This window comes from Phalacrocorax carbo, chromosome 4 (assembly GCF_963921805.1).
Source record: "Phalacrocorax carbo chromosome 4, bPhaCar2.1, whole genome shotgun sequence".
NCBI classification, from domain to species: Eukaryota; Metazoa; Chordata; class Aves; order Suliformes; family Phalacrocoracidae; genus Phalacrocorax; species Phalacrocorax carbo.
This window is the reverse complement of record NC_087516.1, coordinates 2,629,519-2,648,833: the sequence shown is the minus strand read 5'-3', so window position 1 is coordinate 2,648,833 and position 19,315 is coordinate 2,629,519. Positions and strand designations below refer to the sequence as shown.

The window sequence follows — 19,315 nt, the reverse complement described above, 5'->3', positions numbered from 1 at the left end:
TGGCTGATAGTTTATTTTCCATAACCAGTGCTGGACTGTACCTTACCCTGATTTATTTATTTGCCATTTCTTGACGCAGAGCTGTGTGTGATGACTTTGTAGATGTTTAAGAACACTGCTGTCTCCTGTCCCTTCAGCTCTCCTGTGTTTACTCCAGTCTCCAGCCTACCTGTACTTACAGTGAATTTCTGCTCGCTTTTCCTATGCCAGTGTTGTCATTGAGCTTAAATGTCCCCTCTGTCCTCTTTGGCAGCTGGATCTCCCGCTTTCCCGGGATGAATTTAGACAAGTTATATCCTCTCTCAGCCTTTAGTGTTTTGTTTGCTGGCTTAAGCAAGACAAACCCTCATCATCTTGTCTTGTGGAACAGGTTATTCAGGTTCAGTTGCCTGATTTGTTTTTCCTCTGCGCTCGCTTCTATTAATCTCACTTGTACAGTTTTGATCAGCCGTGTATAAGGTCATGGAGCTCAGGTCTCACCATTGCTTTGTCGAGCAGTATCTTGAGGTTCTTTATGGACCTTTCTAGGTACTTTTATGGCAGTATTTTGCGTTGTTCGTTCTCATGGCTGCAGCGATTAATAGTCCTTACTCATTTTAATATCCCCTGTTCTTTCACATCCTTGTTTTCCAGCTGATGAGCTCCCAGTCTTGATAGCAAGCATTCTTCTCAGTCCCTAATAGCATCGTAAAAAGTTATCTCGCTGCCGTTACTGGGCAATACTGCCAGTCCTGAAGATCATGTAGTTGTTCTTCTGTGTTGTTCTGTGTACCATATTTTTACTGAAGATCCCCTTCAGCTTTGCCAGCAGATTGTGCAATTAGGACACTTTTCTTTTTGGGTCTGCGTCACTAATGAAGCTATCAGTCAAAGTCTGCCCAAATGCCATCCTTGGACTAACTTCTGCCCCCCTTAACCGCTATGATTCTTGAAATAATCTTCACCATCTTTCTCTAGCCCAGGAATTCCCAATGTATAGCAAGCCATGATGAAATTTGGATTAGCTCAGCTGTACTTTCTACGTCCATCTAATTAATTATTTTTTACAGGCAGGAAATAGCGGGCTGGCCCAGCAAAGCTTACTGCTGTCAGCTCTATTGCTTGTTGAATTCAGGCTTTTGTTTACTACTGCAGTTTATTCAGAACTTGTCCTGAAACGTTGCATATTATCGAGGTCTTGGGAGCGTGAATATTTAGATTCTCCCTCCTCCTCCGAATACAAGTTTTGAATTTTCCATAGTGCCGCGTGCGGCTGGTACATCGCTTTAACAGCCCTGCCATCAGAGGCGCTGCTTCATGTGCCGTTTCCTGTGGGATACATGCTCTCTGCCTTCACTGACTTTGAACCCATCGGAACATTTGAGTTTTTTTTCTCCACCATGCTTGTGTATCTTTTTATAACCTCGTTCCCATTAGGCACTTTGCCTTGCACCTCTGTTGAGCATCCTTGTCCTTAATGAAAACTCTAATTTACTTTTAGAGATATAGCTGATTGGTTTTAATCTCTTGCCTATCCTTACAGCGTACCCTCTTCCCTTTCCCTTTATGGTCTCCTTTACTTGTACGGCTGAAACTTCTCTTGCTATTTTGTTGATCACTCGCTGAGGTCTAGCACAGCTTGACATTTGGCAGTTCTTATTTTATCTCTGTACTACTTGATGGCTTCTTACTAATGAATCCTTTCCTCTGCATAACAGGTAGACTCTCTAATTGTTCCTAACATCCTTTTTGAGGTTAGTTCTGAGGATACAGCTTTCAAATAGTTTTGCATCTTTGACCTGAGAGAAATACTCAGATGGCTGCTTTCCCATTCCTTATCTCCTTAGTCCACTTGACTTTACTGTCGTATTTAATTTCTTACAGTTAAAAAGAGTGAACTTTGATTCTTTTACAACACTTACCTCGTTTTGTCCTTAATTTAATATGAATTTGCTTGTGTGCATTCAATCCAAGGTAATTTTATATCACCAGCTCTTCTTAATGTCCTTGTTACTTGCCAAAACAAAGTCTAAAATACCATCAGCTTTTACTGGTTGAGAGACCCTTTTGTGAAGAAGTCTGGCAGCGATATCACATCCAGGAATATGTGGTTCTTACAATTTCTATTAGCCTGCCCTTCAGTTTGTAGCTGAGAAACATTTTTTTCCCCCAAATTGATGTTTTTCTGTCATCTTTCTCTGAGTGCCTATTGGTGCTGAGTGTCTCAGTCCTTTCTCATGTTTGCAATAGAAGTTCTTCGTTACTTTGCTGTGGCTTTGTCGTCCTTCTCCAGGAAACCCACCTGTGCCTCCATCCACTGGAGATCTCACCGTAGCACAACATAGTATCCCTCCCTCTTTTCTTGCAGCAGTGCAGCAGCGTTGCTTGTGTGTGTGAGATAAAGTCAGTTTTCTTCTGCATCCTGTAACGACTGTTGGAAACGCAAGTCTCTGTTTTGCATTCCTAAATTTGACAAACAGCACTGAATCCCAGAACATCACAGAATCCCAGAGCGGTTGAGGTTGGAAGGGACCTTCTGAAGGTCAAAGGGTCCAACCTTCTGCTCAAACAGGGCCACCTAGAGCAAGTAGCCCAGGACCGTGTCCAAGCAGCTTTTGAATATCTCCAAGGATGGAGACTCCACAGTCACTCTGGGCAATCTGCCAGTGCTTGGTCACCCTCGCAGTCAAAAAGTGTTTCGTGATGTTGAGACAGACCCTCCTGTGTTTCACTTTGTGCCCATTGCCTCTGGTCCTGGCACTGACCACCACTGGAAAGAGCCTGGCTCTGTTGTCTGCACCCTCTCTTCAGGTATTTATAGATATTGATGAGATCCCCACCCTGAGCCTTCTCCAGGCTGAGCAGTCCCAGCTCTCTCAGCCTTTCTTCACAGAAGAGGTGCTCCAGGCCCTTCATCATCTTTGTAGCTCTTTGTTGGACCATGTCTCTCTTGTATTGGAGAGTCCAGAACTGGACCCAGTACTCCAGGTGTGGCCTTGCCAGTGCTGAGTAGTGGGGAAAGATCACCTCCCTTGACTGGCTGGCAGTGCTTTGTCTAATGCAGCCGTTGCAGGGTAAGCAAATACCATGGGAGTTCTTTGCGGCAAGGGCCCATTGCTGCCTTATGCTCAATTTGATGTCCACCAGGTCCTTTTTGCCAGGGTCCTTTCCACCTTGATATCTACCAGGTCCTTCTCGTCAAGGTCCCTTGATGACCCCCAGCTCCTTTTCTGCCAAGATGTTTTCCAGCTGGGTGACACCCAGCCTATATTGGTGCCTGGGCTTGCTCCCCTCCAGGGACAGGACTTCGCACTTCCCCGTGTTGAACTTCATGAGGCCCATTTCTCCAGCCTGTCAAGGTCCCTCTGGATGGCAGCATGACCCGCCGGTGTATCAGCCACTCCTCCCAGTTTGGTGTTGCCTGCGAACCTGATGAGGGTCCGCTCTGCTGCACAATCCACATCATTAATGAAGGCGTTAAATAGGATCAGACCCAATATTAACCCCTGAGGTACGCTGCTAGTTACTGGCCTCTAACTAGGCTTCATGCTGCTGGTCACCACCCTGTGGACCCAACCATTTGGCCAGTTTTCAGTCCACCTCTCTATCTCCTCATCTTAGCCAGTATCTGCTAGGTCTGCGCTGGTGAGGGCTGTCATTTCTCCTTCACAAAGAGCCTGTAGCCATATAGATCTGCTTTTAGCTTTCCTTTCAGTCTGTTCTCCATCTGGTGTAACTGTGCTGTCAAATCTGATGCCATGTGAAAGCTTTCCTGCACTGGATGCTAAGACACCATACACTTCTCACACCACCCAGGGGTACTGCTTTGCTCTAATTTCTTTTCCCCCCTCACCATCCTGATGATTTTTTTTCAGAGCAGTGGATGAGTAGGAGATGGTATTATGAAACATAATGGTTCCATAGAGGAAAAACTGGAGAAAAGTCAGTAAAAAAGTACAATTTGTCTCCAGGACTCGCTGTGTCCTTTCAGGTCTTGTGCAGTCTTCCATGGTGGGTCGAGCTGCCCTCAGTTGCCTTTAACTGGCATCTGTGTTCCTACCTGTCCTCGCTGTACCTCTTTCCTATTTGCTTTCCCTATTTTTCCCTTCTTTGTAAAGTCTTGGCTCTCTGTAGAGGTTTATCTTCAATAACAAGATAACTCAAGGTATGGATTTTTGGGACAAAGTCTTCCTATCAGTCGATCCTTGACTGGGATTCACTACAACATTTAAAATAGAGCCATGGGGTGGGTGACTTCTCGCTTCTTACCCTCTCGGCTGTCCTGGCTGCCCCGTCAGCACGCATCCCATGCTCCTTTCTTCTCAGAAATAGTTTTTACTCAGGCCTTTCCCATACTCCCTCTCTTATTTCTTCTTCTAAGACGTCAGCCCTTATTTCACTCCATAAAAGTTCCGATGCAGTTGGGTTTAGCCCTTCAGCGCAAGCTGGCTCGTTAATTAAAACTACATGGTGCAGCGTGGCCGGGATGCAAACTGGTTTTCTTAATCTCAGAGACTGCCTCCTACAGTTCTGCTCATTGCAGTTACGCGGTTCGACTCCGTGCAGCTGGAGAACATGCTTCAATTTCCCTTTGGAAATTAGAGTGGTTTTAATAGAAGAAGTATGGTGCCGTCAGTGAAACCCTGCTCCGCCAGACTGCTGGAAAATATTCTCTCCTTGTGTGTGTGCGCGTCACCTGGCTGCTTACGCCTGTGTTTGGACCGTTCCTATGCGGTGCAGCGTGTCCAGCTGGTGTTTGGGTTTTTTTTTTGTTTGTTTGAATAGCATCATAAACAGTAATTGTATGTACACTCTTCTGGCTTATTTTCAATTTAGATAGGGTAGATGTATCTAAACCGAAGCGTTTATGTATATACAAAACGTTGCAACAGAGGACTTCAGAAACGTACAGTCTTTACTGCAGAGCAATTAATGTAAAATCCACGTTATTTTTTTTTAACTATTAGAAACTCTATTCTGAAGTTCTTGATCGAAATATCTCTCTCTCCCCCTCCTCTTGCCTGTTAACTTCTGGACTTGGAGAGTATAAATGCTCTTTTGTGTTAGAGATAGCTGTGTCCCTGCCAATGCTGAATTCTGGCTTTTTTTCTTGCCTTCTTGCTCCGCCTCTCTTCAAAACCACTTCAGTTCGGGGTTGGTTTTTTTTTTTTAAGTATATTGGTTTAGGATGTCTTTCCCTGCCTGCTTTAATGACTTGAAACGATTATTTTGTAAAAGACCTAAGGCTGCAAAATGCAGAAAGCCTTCAAAACACAGCCATCTGCTTCCTAATACCTCCTCTCCGAGGGGTTTCCGAGTATGAAAGCTGCGTTGGGGAGTTCACTTAAAACCTTAGCTTGCCCAGCTGTCTTGAAAACCCAGGTAAGGTCGTGTCGAAAACAGCTGGCTGTTTCCATTCTCTCTGCTTCGCAGCTCCTCTCTGCTCTCTGGCATGGCCACGGTGACTTTATAAGCGTTGTGCAAGCCCCAGCTGTTCACCTTTCTCTCTTTTGCTTGGAAACCACTGCCCTAAATGGTCCGTGTCTTCCACCGAACAGAGAGCGCCCTTCCGAAAAGGGCATGGGTGGGTGTTGTTGGGGTCGCTGTTTTTCTGCAGTCATGGAAACGTAAGACGATCTTCCCCCCCCTTATTTTTTCTGTTTTCTTAATCTTTGTTGTAAGTTTGCTTTGTTATTCATTCAAAATATATCTTGGATCAGAAAAGAGCTCTAGGATACAAACGCTCAGCTATACAATATTGCAATAAGAAGCAAGGAGGTTCAGGGCAGGAACTTTCAGAGGAGTTCGTTGGATGGAAACCCATGAAGACAAAAGTCAGCTCTCTCAGAGGTGAAACTTCAGTTCTGGAGCTGACAGGTACTTAGTGGTGAGAATTTGGAACTTTTTTGATACTTGTGTATCAACGAGATACACAGCAGTATCCGTCAGCAGGTTTTAACAGCGTTTAAACTGGCCTGTATTTACCTGGAGCAGATTTGAGTGAGTGAGTCCCCCTCCTGAATGCCCAGGGGGTGAAAATTAGAGTTGCTGATACAGCTGACTTCGCCCCTTTTTAATGGCTGTAAGCTTTCTGCTCCGTTACAGCCTGCTGCTGACGGTGTTTTCTACCTCTCACCAAATATAAACTTGTGTTCTTACCTTGTTTCATGCCCAAACTATTGTTTTCATTAACATTCTGTCCCATTTGATTTTAGGTGGGTTTCTCCCAGATTCAGAGCCCCCACTACGAAGCCTTTTGAAGTGATCTCTGCTTTCTGAGTATATGTAAGACGCCTAGGAGCTGATTAAGGAAGAAACACAGTTTGTAATTGAATCATTAACTGGCAATTGCCTCCTCTCTTTCCCTCGCGTTGGTTGAAGTATTTTAATTTGAATGCGCTTAAGCGTTAATTATAAGCCAAATGCTTCAAGGAACAAAAAGAGGCAAACGGATTTCGCAGCCTCTTGCATACAAAAAGCACCCCATACCCTTCGCAAAATCTCGCTAGCTATTCACTATGTATTGTTTGCTCGGCAATTCATCGTCATGTTGGGCTTCAAAAGAGCGCCACCGTGACTACGCAGCATCAGCGCACGTGCCGCCCGCGAGCGCTTGCCGGAGCGCTGCGGCAGCGTTAGGCAGTTTACGTGGTTTGAGGGCTGGCAGTGTTTGATAGCTGGTGGGAAATTTTCAAGTCGCTTCCATTGCTGCCTTCCACTCCGATTTCATAAAGGCTGGAGTGGAAAACCAGCTAAAATTACTGTCTGCGTTTTTTAGTTTCTCAAACTTCTGCATGGGCTGTTGAAGGCGCTTTCTGGGTTCCTCCAGCTGATTTATTTCAGGACTGTGGGTCTTCATAGTCTGTTCTAAAGCTTGATTCCTTCCTACACAGCAAGTTAATGCGCTGTGGATAGCTTAATTCGGTCACATAATGCGTTGTCACAATTATTCTAGATATTTCAAAAGATGCTGTTTACCGTGGTAGGAAAATATTTGTGAAGCCACCCAAACCGGTGGATTGGTGTCTGGTTCCTCTGCTGAAATCACGAATGGTGAACAGAAAGGTGGAAACAATTCATCTCCCTTAAACTGATCGCTGCTTTCCGAGGAGCCGCCAACAGTTCAAGCGCTGAAACTGTAACAAATGGGAGACCTGAAAATTGAGGACAGCCTCAATCGTGCCCCGATTAAATCGGCCTTTTTGTTCACAGCGCTTTCTCGCGGTGACGGACCGGGTGCCTGTCGCTAATCCGTGTATGTACGCTCGCCCACGCCTGGGTTACGCAGCCTGCCTGCCGCTCTGTGTACAGAAACTACAGCGTGCGCTGTCCCAGGGCATGAAACGTAAACTCTTCCGTGCAAACCCCTTGGGTGAGGCCCTCTGGAACGAACCACCTTCCTTTGGGACCCTCCCATCACTGCCTTCTGTCGCTTTTGTTGACTTCCTGCTGGCGCAGACATCGCCAGGGCGACCGAGTCCAAGTTTTGAAGCAAAATGCACATTTTAGTGTCCCATTTGAGAGTTGCACTGCTGCGATTGAATGCAATTTCAAAGAGACGTGGGAGTACGATTCTGCTCTGAATAAAGCTTTCAGAAATGACACTTTCTTGGATTCGAGTGCTTTGTATATTAGACCTGTGACTGCTAATTTTGATACATTTTTATGACCTTTTCTTCTTTCCTTAGTTGTTAGTCGAAGGGAACAGCCTAAGCTCTGTTTATTCCCGTGCACCAGAAGATGTCTGTTTTGCTTCTCATTGCAACCGAAGGGTTTGCTCTAGGATTGTATTATTTTCACTAATGGACTCCTTTGACCTGTAAAACAGTTCCCACTGGTTTACAATGATACGCTGAAAACGTATGTAGGAATGTGAGAGAGCGGATTCTCGTCACATCTCTTTGGCTTTGCAGAGCTGGCAACAACGGTGTAAATGTGTCTCTTTCTTAAGCCGGTAGATGTTTCCTGTGTTAGTGCGTAGGCAAAGTTCACGTAGAGCCATATGCTGCTGGAGGCAGTTGGATTTCAGAGTAGGGATGAATGATAAACTAGACTGAGAATCGTCTAGGGAATGGCGCTCTGGCTGATCAAAGCAGGCTCATTTTCTCTTGTGCTGAATGTGGCTATTTAAGTGGGAAATAGTAGCCAACATTTTATAAAGTGCCAGGAATTACATTCCTAAGAAGTCTTCACTATCCTCAGACAAAGCTCTTAGGCCAATCTTTATCATCATTATTTTAATGTTTCAGGGTTCTTGTGTCCAGCAGCATGGAAATAGTGAAATGTTCCCCAAGTTCTCATTTTTCAAAGGAAATCTCCTTCATTAAAGCAGTTTTGGATTAAATTTCTTCTTCTGATACTCCTTCTCCATCCTGTGATTTTTGTTGGCAATGTTACCCATAAAACAGGTGGTCTCCATTAGCATGAATCTTAATACCATTTTCAGTTAAGCTTTAATTTTACTTGCCGTTCGGAGGCATTTGTTTTCTTGCAGAGCTGAGTGATGGATGGCACCTCACTGCGGCCAAGGAAGCTTTGGGGTACCCGTAGCTCCTGCCAGGTGAGGAAGGCGGTTCTGCTCGGCTTAGGGACGGAGCTGGAGGAACGTCACATCCCACGCTTCCACCTTCCTTTTGTTTTAGGCTTTCCACTTCTTTAAGGTGACATGAATATTACCAGCAGTGGTGCTCTCTAGGGTTACCTCTTTGAGGTTTGCAGCCTAACTAAAAGCCTTTGATAATGCACGTAATAAGATTGAGCGAAGAAACCGTACCGCAGTTAAAAAGCGGGGTCTGTAACTGACTCTAATATCCTGATCTGTCTCTGGAGGAGACGTTAGGCATTTGATACAGGGCGCATAATCCCTGAGGGCTGGACGTGGCCTGTGGAGGCTTCCAGCCTTTCTCTAAATTAATGTTGTTCTGTAATCAAAAGCCACAGGCTAATCGAATGAAAGCTCTCAGTAAGGGTAAAGGGAAAGAAAAAATGTCTTTGTTGTTGGCTAAAGAGAACAAAATACATACAGATAGATAGCGATTGCTTTGATAAAATAATTATGTAGCCTTGAAACCGTACTGAGGATGGTGATCTTGACAGCTTTCCTGCCAGGCCCTCAGTGCGCCTCATGTGCCTTTAATTAGGCGTAGACGTAGGTGCGGAGATATAATCATCCTTAGCTCTCTGGGACTGTTCAGTTCCAAAAAATGCTCTTTTTCTTCTGCTTGGGAAAGCACTGGAATGCCAGAGTTGTTTGCTAATGATGTCCCTTGCCTTTATTTAGATATAACTGCAGGTGCTTTTGAGCCCCTTTCACTGCATCTCCCTTGCTGTGGTAAAAGGCTCACTTTAAACCGAACAATGAAAGGTAAATCAATTTGTTAATCTGATGGAATTTGCTGTTGAATGTAATTACTTTTGGAGACATGCAATTACATGCTGATTTTTCAGAACAGGCAAACTGACATCTTCTGCTGGGGATGGAAAGATTTAAAACAGAACAGTTAAATGATACTTTAAAACATGAAACAGCTGCTTCCTTTATATCTGCTCCTGCCTTCTTGTATTTGGCCTAAACCGATGACATTTTTCTCCTTTTAGAAGTTGTTCCTTTTCATATTAAGTAGTATTTTTGTTAACAGCTTCTTAAATCCTTACAAACTGGGGTTTCTCTCAAAGGCAGTTAACCCTTGCTAGGATGTATTGCAAGTTCAGCACCTTTTTACTGAAGGTGGTGGCTTCAGCAACCTTGAAAATTGCTCACGCTAAATAGTCCCCAAATGCTGTGTTGTTGCATGGGATTTTTATCCTTTTACCCAACCATTGAAACCTTGGGGGTTTGTATCTACAACCTGAGCTACACTTGGGATGAACCACAGTAACTCAGGTGTCTGCTGCTAGCTAGGTACTCGTATCTGAACTCACAGGTTCAGGTTGGAGATGAGGGAAAATGCCTTCCCTGCCAGAGCGGTCAGGCCCTGGCACAGGCTGCCCAGAGAGGTGGGGGAGTCACCGTCCCTGGGGGTGGTTCAAACACCGTGCAGACGTGGCACTTGGGGCCATGGTTTAGGAGGCCTGGGGGTGTTGGGTTGATGGTTGGCCTTGATCCCAGAGGTCTTTTCCAACCTTCATGATTCTATGATTTTTGTTGTTCAATCAGTCCATTACTGAGCCATTCTCAAAGATGGAAGGCTGGGCTAGATGGATATTTGTTCTAACTCAGAAAGGCTCATTTTATATTGTTAATTTGCCGCTAAATAGATGATATCATTCTGAACTATCTTTGTTTGTGAGGTTTATTGTGACATCTTCACGTAGCATTGGAAGTCTGCTCGTGTGGCTGTTGCAAAACTTTAGCTGGATAAATAAGAAAAGTTATAGGAGAACGGAGAGACATAGACTGAGATTCAGATTTGATAATACCAGGAGGATTTCTTAGGATTAGGGGGTTTTTGGATATATGAGAGTAAGATATGTATAGATTGTCTTACTTTGAAGGGAACCGGTCTTTTCTGTTCCTTTTAAGAGGCAGGGCTGGAAAGCATAATATGAAAAAAATGCAGAATTAATTTTCTGTGGAAGCAAAGTCCACATTAGGCAATTCATTTCTTCTGGGTGAGGCCCAGGGTGATGGTGTGCTGGTTGATTGTAGTTGCTGTACTTCTGTGCCGAACAGCTCTTGAAAATACAGTGTGCCACCGCTGAATGTAAATGTAAACCTCAAGTTCAAATATATTTCAGAAAACGAGCGATGTGGGCCGTTGCTGGGAAGCTTTTACAGCTACCCAAAGAGCTAGATATATTCCTTATTCGAAAGCTTATTTAAAGAGTCAAAGAATAGTAAGCAGAGTTAATGAAGAGGAGAAAAGTGCACTGCCAATAAAATATAAGAAGCCAGCACACTCAAATGCAACAGTAGACGCAGCCCGGCTAAACCACGGGGGAAAAATAGATCCTGTACTAACACAGGGTGACAAAACCAAAAAGCCCCTGGCTTGTTCAGCCAACAGACGTGGAGCCAGAGCCACCGGCGCTCAGATAACAGCTCTCAGCTGGCTCTGCGGGTCTGCGTTTGTTAAAAACAAACCATTCCTGGAACGTCGCTAAAACTTCTTTTTCTCTCACTTACGTTTCCTGACTTCATGTTATTAAGGTGTTTTTTTTTTTACTCTACCGTATCGGCAAACCTTGCTGGCAGCAGTGTTGGCAAGCGGCGCGGAGGGCGGGGGTCAGGGCGGTGTAGCGCTCCCCCAGCCCCGAGTTACGATAGATTTCTGGGGCAGCTGGGGCTTTCGTTGGTTTTGTTTCTAAATCAGTTTCTTTTTTTTTTTTCCTTCTCTTTTTTTCCTTAATTATGACTGTCGTGTGTAGTTATTTCTCCAAAGGGTCTGTTTTGCATGCAAGGCTAGTACCATCCTGGTTCCTACACCTGGACCCAAAGCGTCTTTAAATTAGCTGAATATTTTGACCACGGGGAGTGAAATAAATCATGATAAATTGATTTGTCAGTTCAGGTTTTTACTGCAAAGTTCTTCATGACAAAATGGTCAAATACCCATTCTAGAAAGCCTTTAGTGATAGATAGTAACTACCTGTCCTTTTTTTTAATGCTAATATATGAGCTTACATATAGGTTGCTCATTTTTCCCTCTCCAGCAGTGTTTTTTTTTTCACGTCAAGATTTCTCTGACGCCAAATCATAGCCAAGGCTCTCAACAAATAAAACCTTGAGGAGTAAAACAGCCCAGCCTGCGCTTTCGGACTTGACAGCTTCCAAAACGGTTACCGATGCTGCGTGAGGAGGCCGCCCTGCCATCGGCCCGTGCACGAGCTCGCAGGCGCCGTGTTCCGCCGCATAACGCTTCCTTCCGGAGCGCTTGCTGTTTTCCCTCTGTTTGCACGCTGGAGGCGCAGAGCGCGCTGCCGGTTCTCCAGCTGCCGTGGAGAAAAAATACATCTGTTAAAGCTCCCAGCATTTTCTCTCATAACTACACAAGCGCATAATTTAAGAACAATCCCGAAATGGGTTGAACTTTCGATTATTTTGTGAACCTTTGCTTCTTCTATCTTCTTTTTTTCTCCCTGCAAACAGGTAGTTTGTTGATAGTAAGTTTGGTGGGTTTTTTTTTCCCCCTTTACTGCGCAGGAACGTGGCGCCAGGTTTGAATCGGCGTGTGGCTTCGGTGTTGTGCAATAATGTGCGAAATGTTGTGGCTAAAAGGTCGTTTTATTTTATTATTTATATAAATATATACTTATTTTACTTTGAACTATAGATACAATTTTATATGGATGTAATATAAAAATATATGTACTTATTCTACTACTTTATTTTATTAAGGATGTAAAATCCTTAGAATTTCTGTAGAGACTTCCGAGGCTGGCACATTGCAAACCTTTTGTGATACAGATTAAGTGTTTTAAATCTTTCCTCCCCATATGATCCTTAGAAATCAGGGCTTCCTCAGAGGGAGGCAGAGCTATTTCTCCGCCAACACCACCGCGCCCAGGAGCTCCGTCTCGCGCATATTTCCAGTGTTTTGTCTGGTCAGAAGTCGTGCAAGCCGTAAGGTTTTGCCCGTTTCCATCTGTCAGCTATTTTGCAGCCTGGAATAAAAACTCCCTAATACGTATTTAGCTGCTTTACTCTTCTTTCTGTTCCCGATTCCCTCTTGCGTACGTATGTTGCAAGCTCTTTAGGGAAACATCTTTTATTCCTTTTAAGCTTTTGGCACGCAAGTGGTTGTAGAGTGTAAAGCTCATCTTTTTGCTGCACTTTCAGGGTCAGCGAGAGCGTTTGAGCTTTGTGTGCTAAAGTTTTCTTTTTTTTTCCATGTTGAAACTCTCCATAAGTAGTTGGTGTGCTGACAAACGTAACTCCCCCTGCGTGCAGGCGGTGTCGGAGCTGTGCTCGGCACGGAGCCGAGGAACGGGATCCTTCACAAAGGCATCCACGCAGCAGCGTCCGATACTGGAGGGGAGGTACTTGAGGACTTGCAACTGGGAAGAGTGGAGTGTTTAAGGCTAGCGGCTCGCGTTCTCTGTCGAGTTCTTGTATTTTTAACAACTTTTTTTCCAAGTAGCTCAAAACTGCCTTGTCTCCAGAATAGTTGCAGTCGCGTAGAGATCCAGATGTTTAAAATAAGGAATACATCAGCGTTTTTTCTCTTAAAAGGCTCATACGGTGGCAAGAAAGCTCACTCTGTAACCAAAATGTTATTCTCAGCTGCAGATTAGACCCTATTTTCTTCTTTCCGGGGCATGAGCAAACTTGCTTCGTGCTTTGCGAGCAAGCCGAGCTCTGGTGCCGGGACTTGTGTCGGGGCACTCGGCGCGGCGCGGCTCGCAGCACCCGCGTCCCCTGCAAGCCGCCTGCCAGCTGCCAGCCGTTCAGCCTAACGCACGAGCGCCGGGTCCCTTCTGCCAAGTTCAGGATAACTCGAAACAGCTTTGCAGCATAAACACATCTGAGGGCCAGTACGAGGGTTGATATTTTATACAGGTTTTCAAGAAGTCTCCTATTTTTGAGCTTGTTGCTTTTAAGCCGTGGAAAATGTGCATTTATTTTTTTTAAAATGAGGGATTTTATTGCATTGTTTTTCTCAGCTGAATTCCTCTTAAAGGAGTGAATTCCTTACCTGCATTTCATTTGATAAGCAAGACCTTTTAGCAAAGAGTTTATTTTTCCTCTAGTTAAACATCTAAAGTAGAAATGGCACGAAGTTTTTGTGCTGTGCTTGAGAAGGTGCTGTTGCTTAGAGGTGTAGAATTAAAACAGGCAGCACATAGGATTGCTCCAGGAATCCATATTCAGGTGACTTCTACCAAGCCTGTAGGTCAGTCTTCAAGGTTCGGTGTGGACAAGAGTTGGCAAACAAGATGAAATCCCTTTTTGGACAAAAAGAAGCACTTTGGAAGCGATTTCTTTGGGAGCACAAGCGATGGGAGAACATGTCTTTTCTAGACTTTTTTTTTTCCCCCCTTTTCCTTCTGAATTCCAAGCATACAGTTGCATTCAGAGGTATTAGCTGGACACCTTACCAACACCTAGATTTTTGAGAGGCCAACGGTAAGTAAAGATTTTTGTCTGCAGGCAGTACGCGAGGTTGGGAGAGTTTTGACCGTTCAGTTCTTGTTTCCAAACACTTAAAATAGTTTAAAGGAGTGGTGGTTTTTTTTCTATAACTGAAGTCGGTGGGGCTGTTTACTGCCAGAAGTGATTAATGTTTTTAGATTGTCGTCTCCGGTTGATGATGGTGATTTGCCTGAGCTTAACTTCCGTTATCATGAAATACACTATTTTTAACATTAGTCTTAAGAGTGAGCTATTATGTAAGAGTTCACCAGAATTCAACAGTGACAAGTTGAAACAACTGAACAACCAGTTCAGTTGTTTGCAAGAACCCAAATGAGGCAGAATTACCTGCGTCCTGTGCTCTCTGCTTTGGGGAGGGCTCGTACCCAAAGCCTGGGGGAGTTCAAACGCACCTCAGAGGTCCTCTTCCCATGGAAATCCATCGTACTGGGTTTTGAATTATAATTTGTCCATCTCAGCTGGTTGGTTCTACTCCTCGTCCTCCTTGGGCTGCCTCTCCACTGAACGTCCTCTCAAACTTTCCGAAGCCGATGGGGATTTTTGCTGAAGTTCTTTTAGAAGAAGTTGCTACGTGACTTTGCAGTCTCACCTCGGCCTCTGGGCCTGCGGAGTCCCCCGCAAGGATGCCAGGACGGCTAGTTGCTGCAATGCAAAGCACAGTCGCACGTTGCATTTCTGGGGCGGCGTTATAGGTGTGAATTCCTTCTCTAACCCTCCTCGGAGGCTACGTAACTCCTGGTTGGGAAGAGTTGGGACAGTACCTCTTCAGCCACTGCAGCAAGGTTTGTCAGAAGACATGCTTCACAATCCTTTAATGCCAACCACAAGCGTGCCGCTGTTGTTCACAGCAGGCAACGAGCAGGAGCTCATAGGAAGGAGCAGCCAGCAACTGACCCCAAACTCCACTGTCGAAAGAGAATTTAGAAGGCTGTGAATTCTTGCCTGGATTTTCCTACAGCCTGGAACCACCACCTGTGCCTCCCCAACTCATGAGGTTCACCACCACAGCCCTACCTTTGCTGCTATTTCAGCTCCTCCATCTTACTGCTGTAGCTCTGATGGCGAGAGCTGGGCCTGATTTATTTTGGTTTGTATTTATTTCTATTTTTGTATGTATTTTGATTTCTTTCTCGCCTGCAAAATTGCTACAGTAGCCTTGAGTTACCCGATTGCTCTCCTCTTATGTGACCATCTTCAGTGTGCAGGTAGGATAGAGAGTGGATGCAGCAGAGGTCTGGGAACTACTGGGAATGTAGTGGATGCTACAGAGCTATGGGAACGGATGATCTTCAGTTTTAAGGTGTTTGCCTGACATTCAGAAGAGCTGCCTTTTATCTGGCCCTGCCTCAGGTTTCTTACGGCATTTGGTAGGGCGTTACGGCAATGAGAAGGTGCGCGGGGTCTGATCCGAGATGGCTGTTCCAATCATGGGACTTTCCAGAATGTTGCTAGCGCCCTTTAAATTTAGATGAGCATCACTATTGAATACCTGGCTGTTTGTTCAACAAACACGTTTGTCGGATTTGTATGGTCATTTTTTCTGATGCAGAGAAATGGGGGGCTAAATCTTAAGCACTGTTTTGAACGTAGGGGCAGCTCTGCCCGCGTTGGCTCTGCACAGCAACCTGAGAGCTCGCGCGGGGTGACAAGGCAGATATAATTGGCATTTCTGAGCCAACTGCTGGCTGCAGCCAATTAGCTGAAAAGTGACAATTTGTGACTACTGCAGTAAGGCGGCACGGTATTGGAATATCAATCAATTTCTATCTCGGTATAAGTTCAGAAGTGAACTAGTTTTTATATTTGCCACAGTATCAGGTGTTTGCGCCGTAAAGCTCAACGGCTTAGTTAGTTTTGCAGCAAGTGAGGAGTAAGTCATTTATCTCTTTCATTGGTCCTCCACACAGGAGCAATGTGGCTCGGTGTAGAAGTGTGAAAATGAAATTTTAGTGGAGATTTTATTTTCCCTTGTTGTAGAATGTAAATCTGAGCATGTGAACCTCCTCAGCTGCAGCAAGTTGAGAAGTTTGTCTTCTGCAAAACACAAAGCAGCAGTCTAGTGAGCGTGCTTGGATGCACCCTGGTTTTTTAGCTTCTGAGGAGCGATGAGTTAATTCTTTTAATGCAAGCAGGAACAGATCAGTCCAGACCTATGCCTAGGACTTCTCTGCTTTCTGTGGTCCACCTCCCCTGGACCTTTAGCTGTCAGATCAGCTGCTGTTGCAGCTGTAGGTGGTTATCCCCTACTCGAATTTGTCAGCTTTTAATTGAGCAATCCTCCTTCTGATGCCCACACCTACACCATCAGGTGCATTACAAACTCTCTGGGATCCCCCACCTCCAAATCGTGTTCCACGTCAACTTGCTGTGTGTCAGGGTTTTTCAAGTTAGAGTTAATTGCTGTAAGACCCTTCCTTCTCTCAGACTTAGTGCCTAGAGGATCTTTTCCCTGCGGGGCAAGTTGTTCTTGCAGCTTTTGAAGACTTACAGGGGTCAAGTCCACTTAAATTTTCTTCCTAACCTCAAACTTGGGGATGTAGTTTTGCTGTTCATTTGAAATAAGCCCGTGGTGCCTCTAAAATGGGAATGTCCTGCTGCCTCCGTGGTGTTGGCACCGCATTGCCCAATGGTGCCGTAAGTGTGACCAGGGTATGAATCCACCCGAAAGCTGGCTCAGCAAAGATCAGTTTTCAGCTGCGGTGGGTTCTGTGATCTGGTTTACTACACAGCTGCAAATACACCGTACGCTCTCTGGGTAATGGGAAATACGGGAGCAAGTGGTTAAAGGGAGGGGGCGGACGCACACTTGGGCACCAGCAGCGCTTATGGAAGGGTTAAAAGGTTGGTGTAATCGTGGTCTATAACAAGTTTTGCTTTGTTTTCTTAGAGATTTGTTTTCTCAGTGTAGGTGTCTTACTCTGCACTTCACTAAGCATTAACCCTGCACACAGGCAAGGAGTTGTAATACTTCTTTTGCCTTTTGGAGATTCAACGTCCACATTTTGCTGTCAAATATCTTCATTCACTGAAATTCGTATTCCAAATCCAAACTGTACTTCGTACATCTGAATGCAAATAGTTTGGGTCTTGACTGAGACAGGGCACAATGCTAATCAACCCTTTTCAGGGTGAAGATGGACAGAGGGCAAATGACCCCCTTGCACCCGAAAAGAAACTGTCCTTTGGGATACTGTGACACAGGGCTCCTGAAACAAAGCTGGTGTATGTTCTCCTCCTTGAGCACCAACAATTAGAACAGGGCTTGGTAGGTGTTTTAATATAATCGTGGTTTCTCTCAGCTGTTGGTCATCCTACTGCATTTGCTTGTTACCTCTTACACCTGGATTACAAGTATAATCCATGTACATTTAACGGTTTTGTTCTGTAACATTTTGTGAGGGGTTAGCCCATGTCCATTGTCACCAAGATCTACCATAATGCAAAGAAGAGAAGAAAGAGCCAGATATTAATGACCTTATTCTTTCCAGGTTGATACACAATGTTAAAACAGGGGATGGGTGGTCTTGCCGTAGCCTGCTCTTCTGTACTTTGTGGTTTACTCCATGGCCTGATCTGAAAGGTAGAAATAATTACAATAATGAAGCATTCCCTCTCTATCCTGATGTTGGGACACATTGGTCAGGTCTCTCACTGGATTCAGTTGCCTTTCAAGGCTCCTACAGCCCGAATTTATCTGATTCATCTTACTCAAGTTTGTGGATTTGTATTTTGGGGTGGGAGAACAGGGATGAAGGCTGTTAAACCTGCTTATCAGCCTTATATTGTGAGCGTTTTCTGTGTTTTGTCACTCTGGATCAGACTTATAAAAATCAAGGTTCACTTTTAAGCTTACCATCACATCAGAGAGTTTTGCAAGAGAGAGGCAAAGTGATTCTTGTAAGCTTGAATTTCTTCTACTGTTCAGTGAAGTTGTTCTTCCATCATTTTCGTTGAACCACATAAGCTTTTAACACTGGGGCGTGCTGACTCAGTTTCCACTCTCTCTGTGCTTCTTGACACTGGAACCAGATTTAATAAAGCGGTAATCACTTCCTTTGTGTTGCTCAACATCTAGTCCAATGTCTGTGTGCCTTATCACGAACAGCTGCATGCAGTGTGGTGTGATATTCACGGAATCCCAGATCAGGAGGGGTTGGAAGGGCCCTCTGGAGCTCACCCCGTCCCACCCCTGCTGGAGCAGGCACCCCCAGAGCAGGGGCACAGGGCCGCGTCCAGGCGGGGGGTGAATGTCTCCAGGGAAGGGACCCCACAGCCTCTCTGGGCAGCCTGTGCCCCTGCTCTGGCACCCGCACGGGGAAGGGGCTTGTCCTCATGTTCAGGGGGAACTTCCCGTGTTCCAGCTTGTGCCCGTGGCCCCTTGGCCTGGCGTTGGGCACCACTGAAAAGAGCCCGGCCCCATCCTCCTGACACCCACCCTTCAGATATTTATAGGCATTGATGAGATCCCCCCTCAGCCTTCTCTTCTCCAGGCTGAACAAGCCCAGGTCTCTCAGCCTTTCCTCACAAGGGAGATGCTCCAGCCCCTGACCATCTCCGTAGCTCTCCCCTGGACTCCCTCCAGCAGCTCCCTGCCCTTCATGTAACTGGGAAGCCCAGACCTGGACGCAGCACCCCAGATGTGGCCTCACTGGGGCAGAGCAGAGGGGGAGGAGAACCTCCCTCGCCCTGCTGGCCACGCTCCTTTCCATGCCCCCCAGGGCACCGCTGGCCCCCTTGGCCCCAAGGGCCCGGTGCTGGCTCAGGGTCACCTCGCTGCCCCCCAGCACCCCCAGGGCCTCTCAGCAGAGCCGCCCTCCAGCAGGTCCCCCCCAGCCTGTGCTGGTGCGGGGGGTTGTTCCTCCCCAGGGGCAGGACCCTGCACTGGCTCTGGTTGAATCCCCTGAGGCTCCCCTGGGCCCAGCTCTCCAGCCTGCCCAGCCCTCGCTGGATGCCAGCACAGCTTCTGGTGCATCAGCCGCTCCTCCCGGCTTGGGATCGTGAGGGAACTCGCTGAGGGGACGCTCTGTCCCTTCCCCCAGGTCACTGATGGATGTGTTGACCAGGACTGGCCCCAGCACAGACCCGTGGGGAACATCCAGTAGTGACAGGCCCCTGGCCAGACTCTGCCCTGTTGATCACACTGAGACAGTTCGGGAGCCACCTGCCCAAAAAGGGTCATCTTGCCCTGCTCCTCCCTTGGGTTACTGCTGAGTTCACCTCATCTCTCAGTGATCTGGGTCAGCT

The 19,315-nt window shown here is 45.9% G+C and overlaps 1 protein-coding gene across 2 annotated transcripts in view; it reads left to right on the top strand.

The window, feature by feature from the left end:
* Positions 1-19,315, top strand: part of ATRN (attractin) — a 159,788-nt gene that overhangs the window by 90,609 nt on the left and 49,864 nt on the right. The window contains exon 25 of one of the 2 annotated variants that reach the window (XM_064448828.1): positions 6,195-7,576. The exons of the other annotated variant lie outside the window; for it this stretch is intronic. Within the exon in view, the coding sequence (XP_064304898.1) occupies positions 6,195-6,239 (45 nt within the window). The 3' untranslated portion in view covers positions 6,240-7,576. Of the gene's footprint in view, positions 1-6,194; positions 7,577-19,315 lie in introns of those variants that run through there. 2 annotated transcript variants of the gene reach the window in all.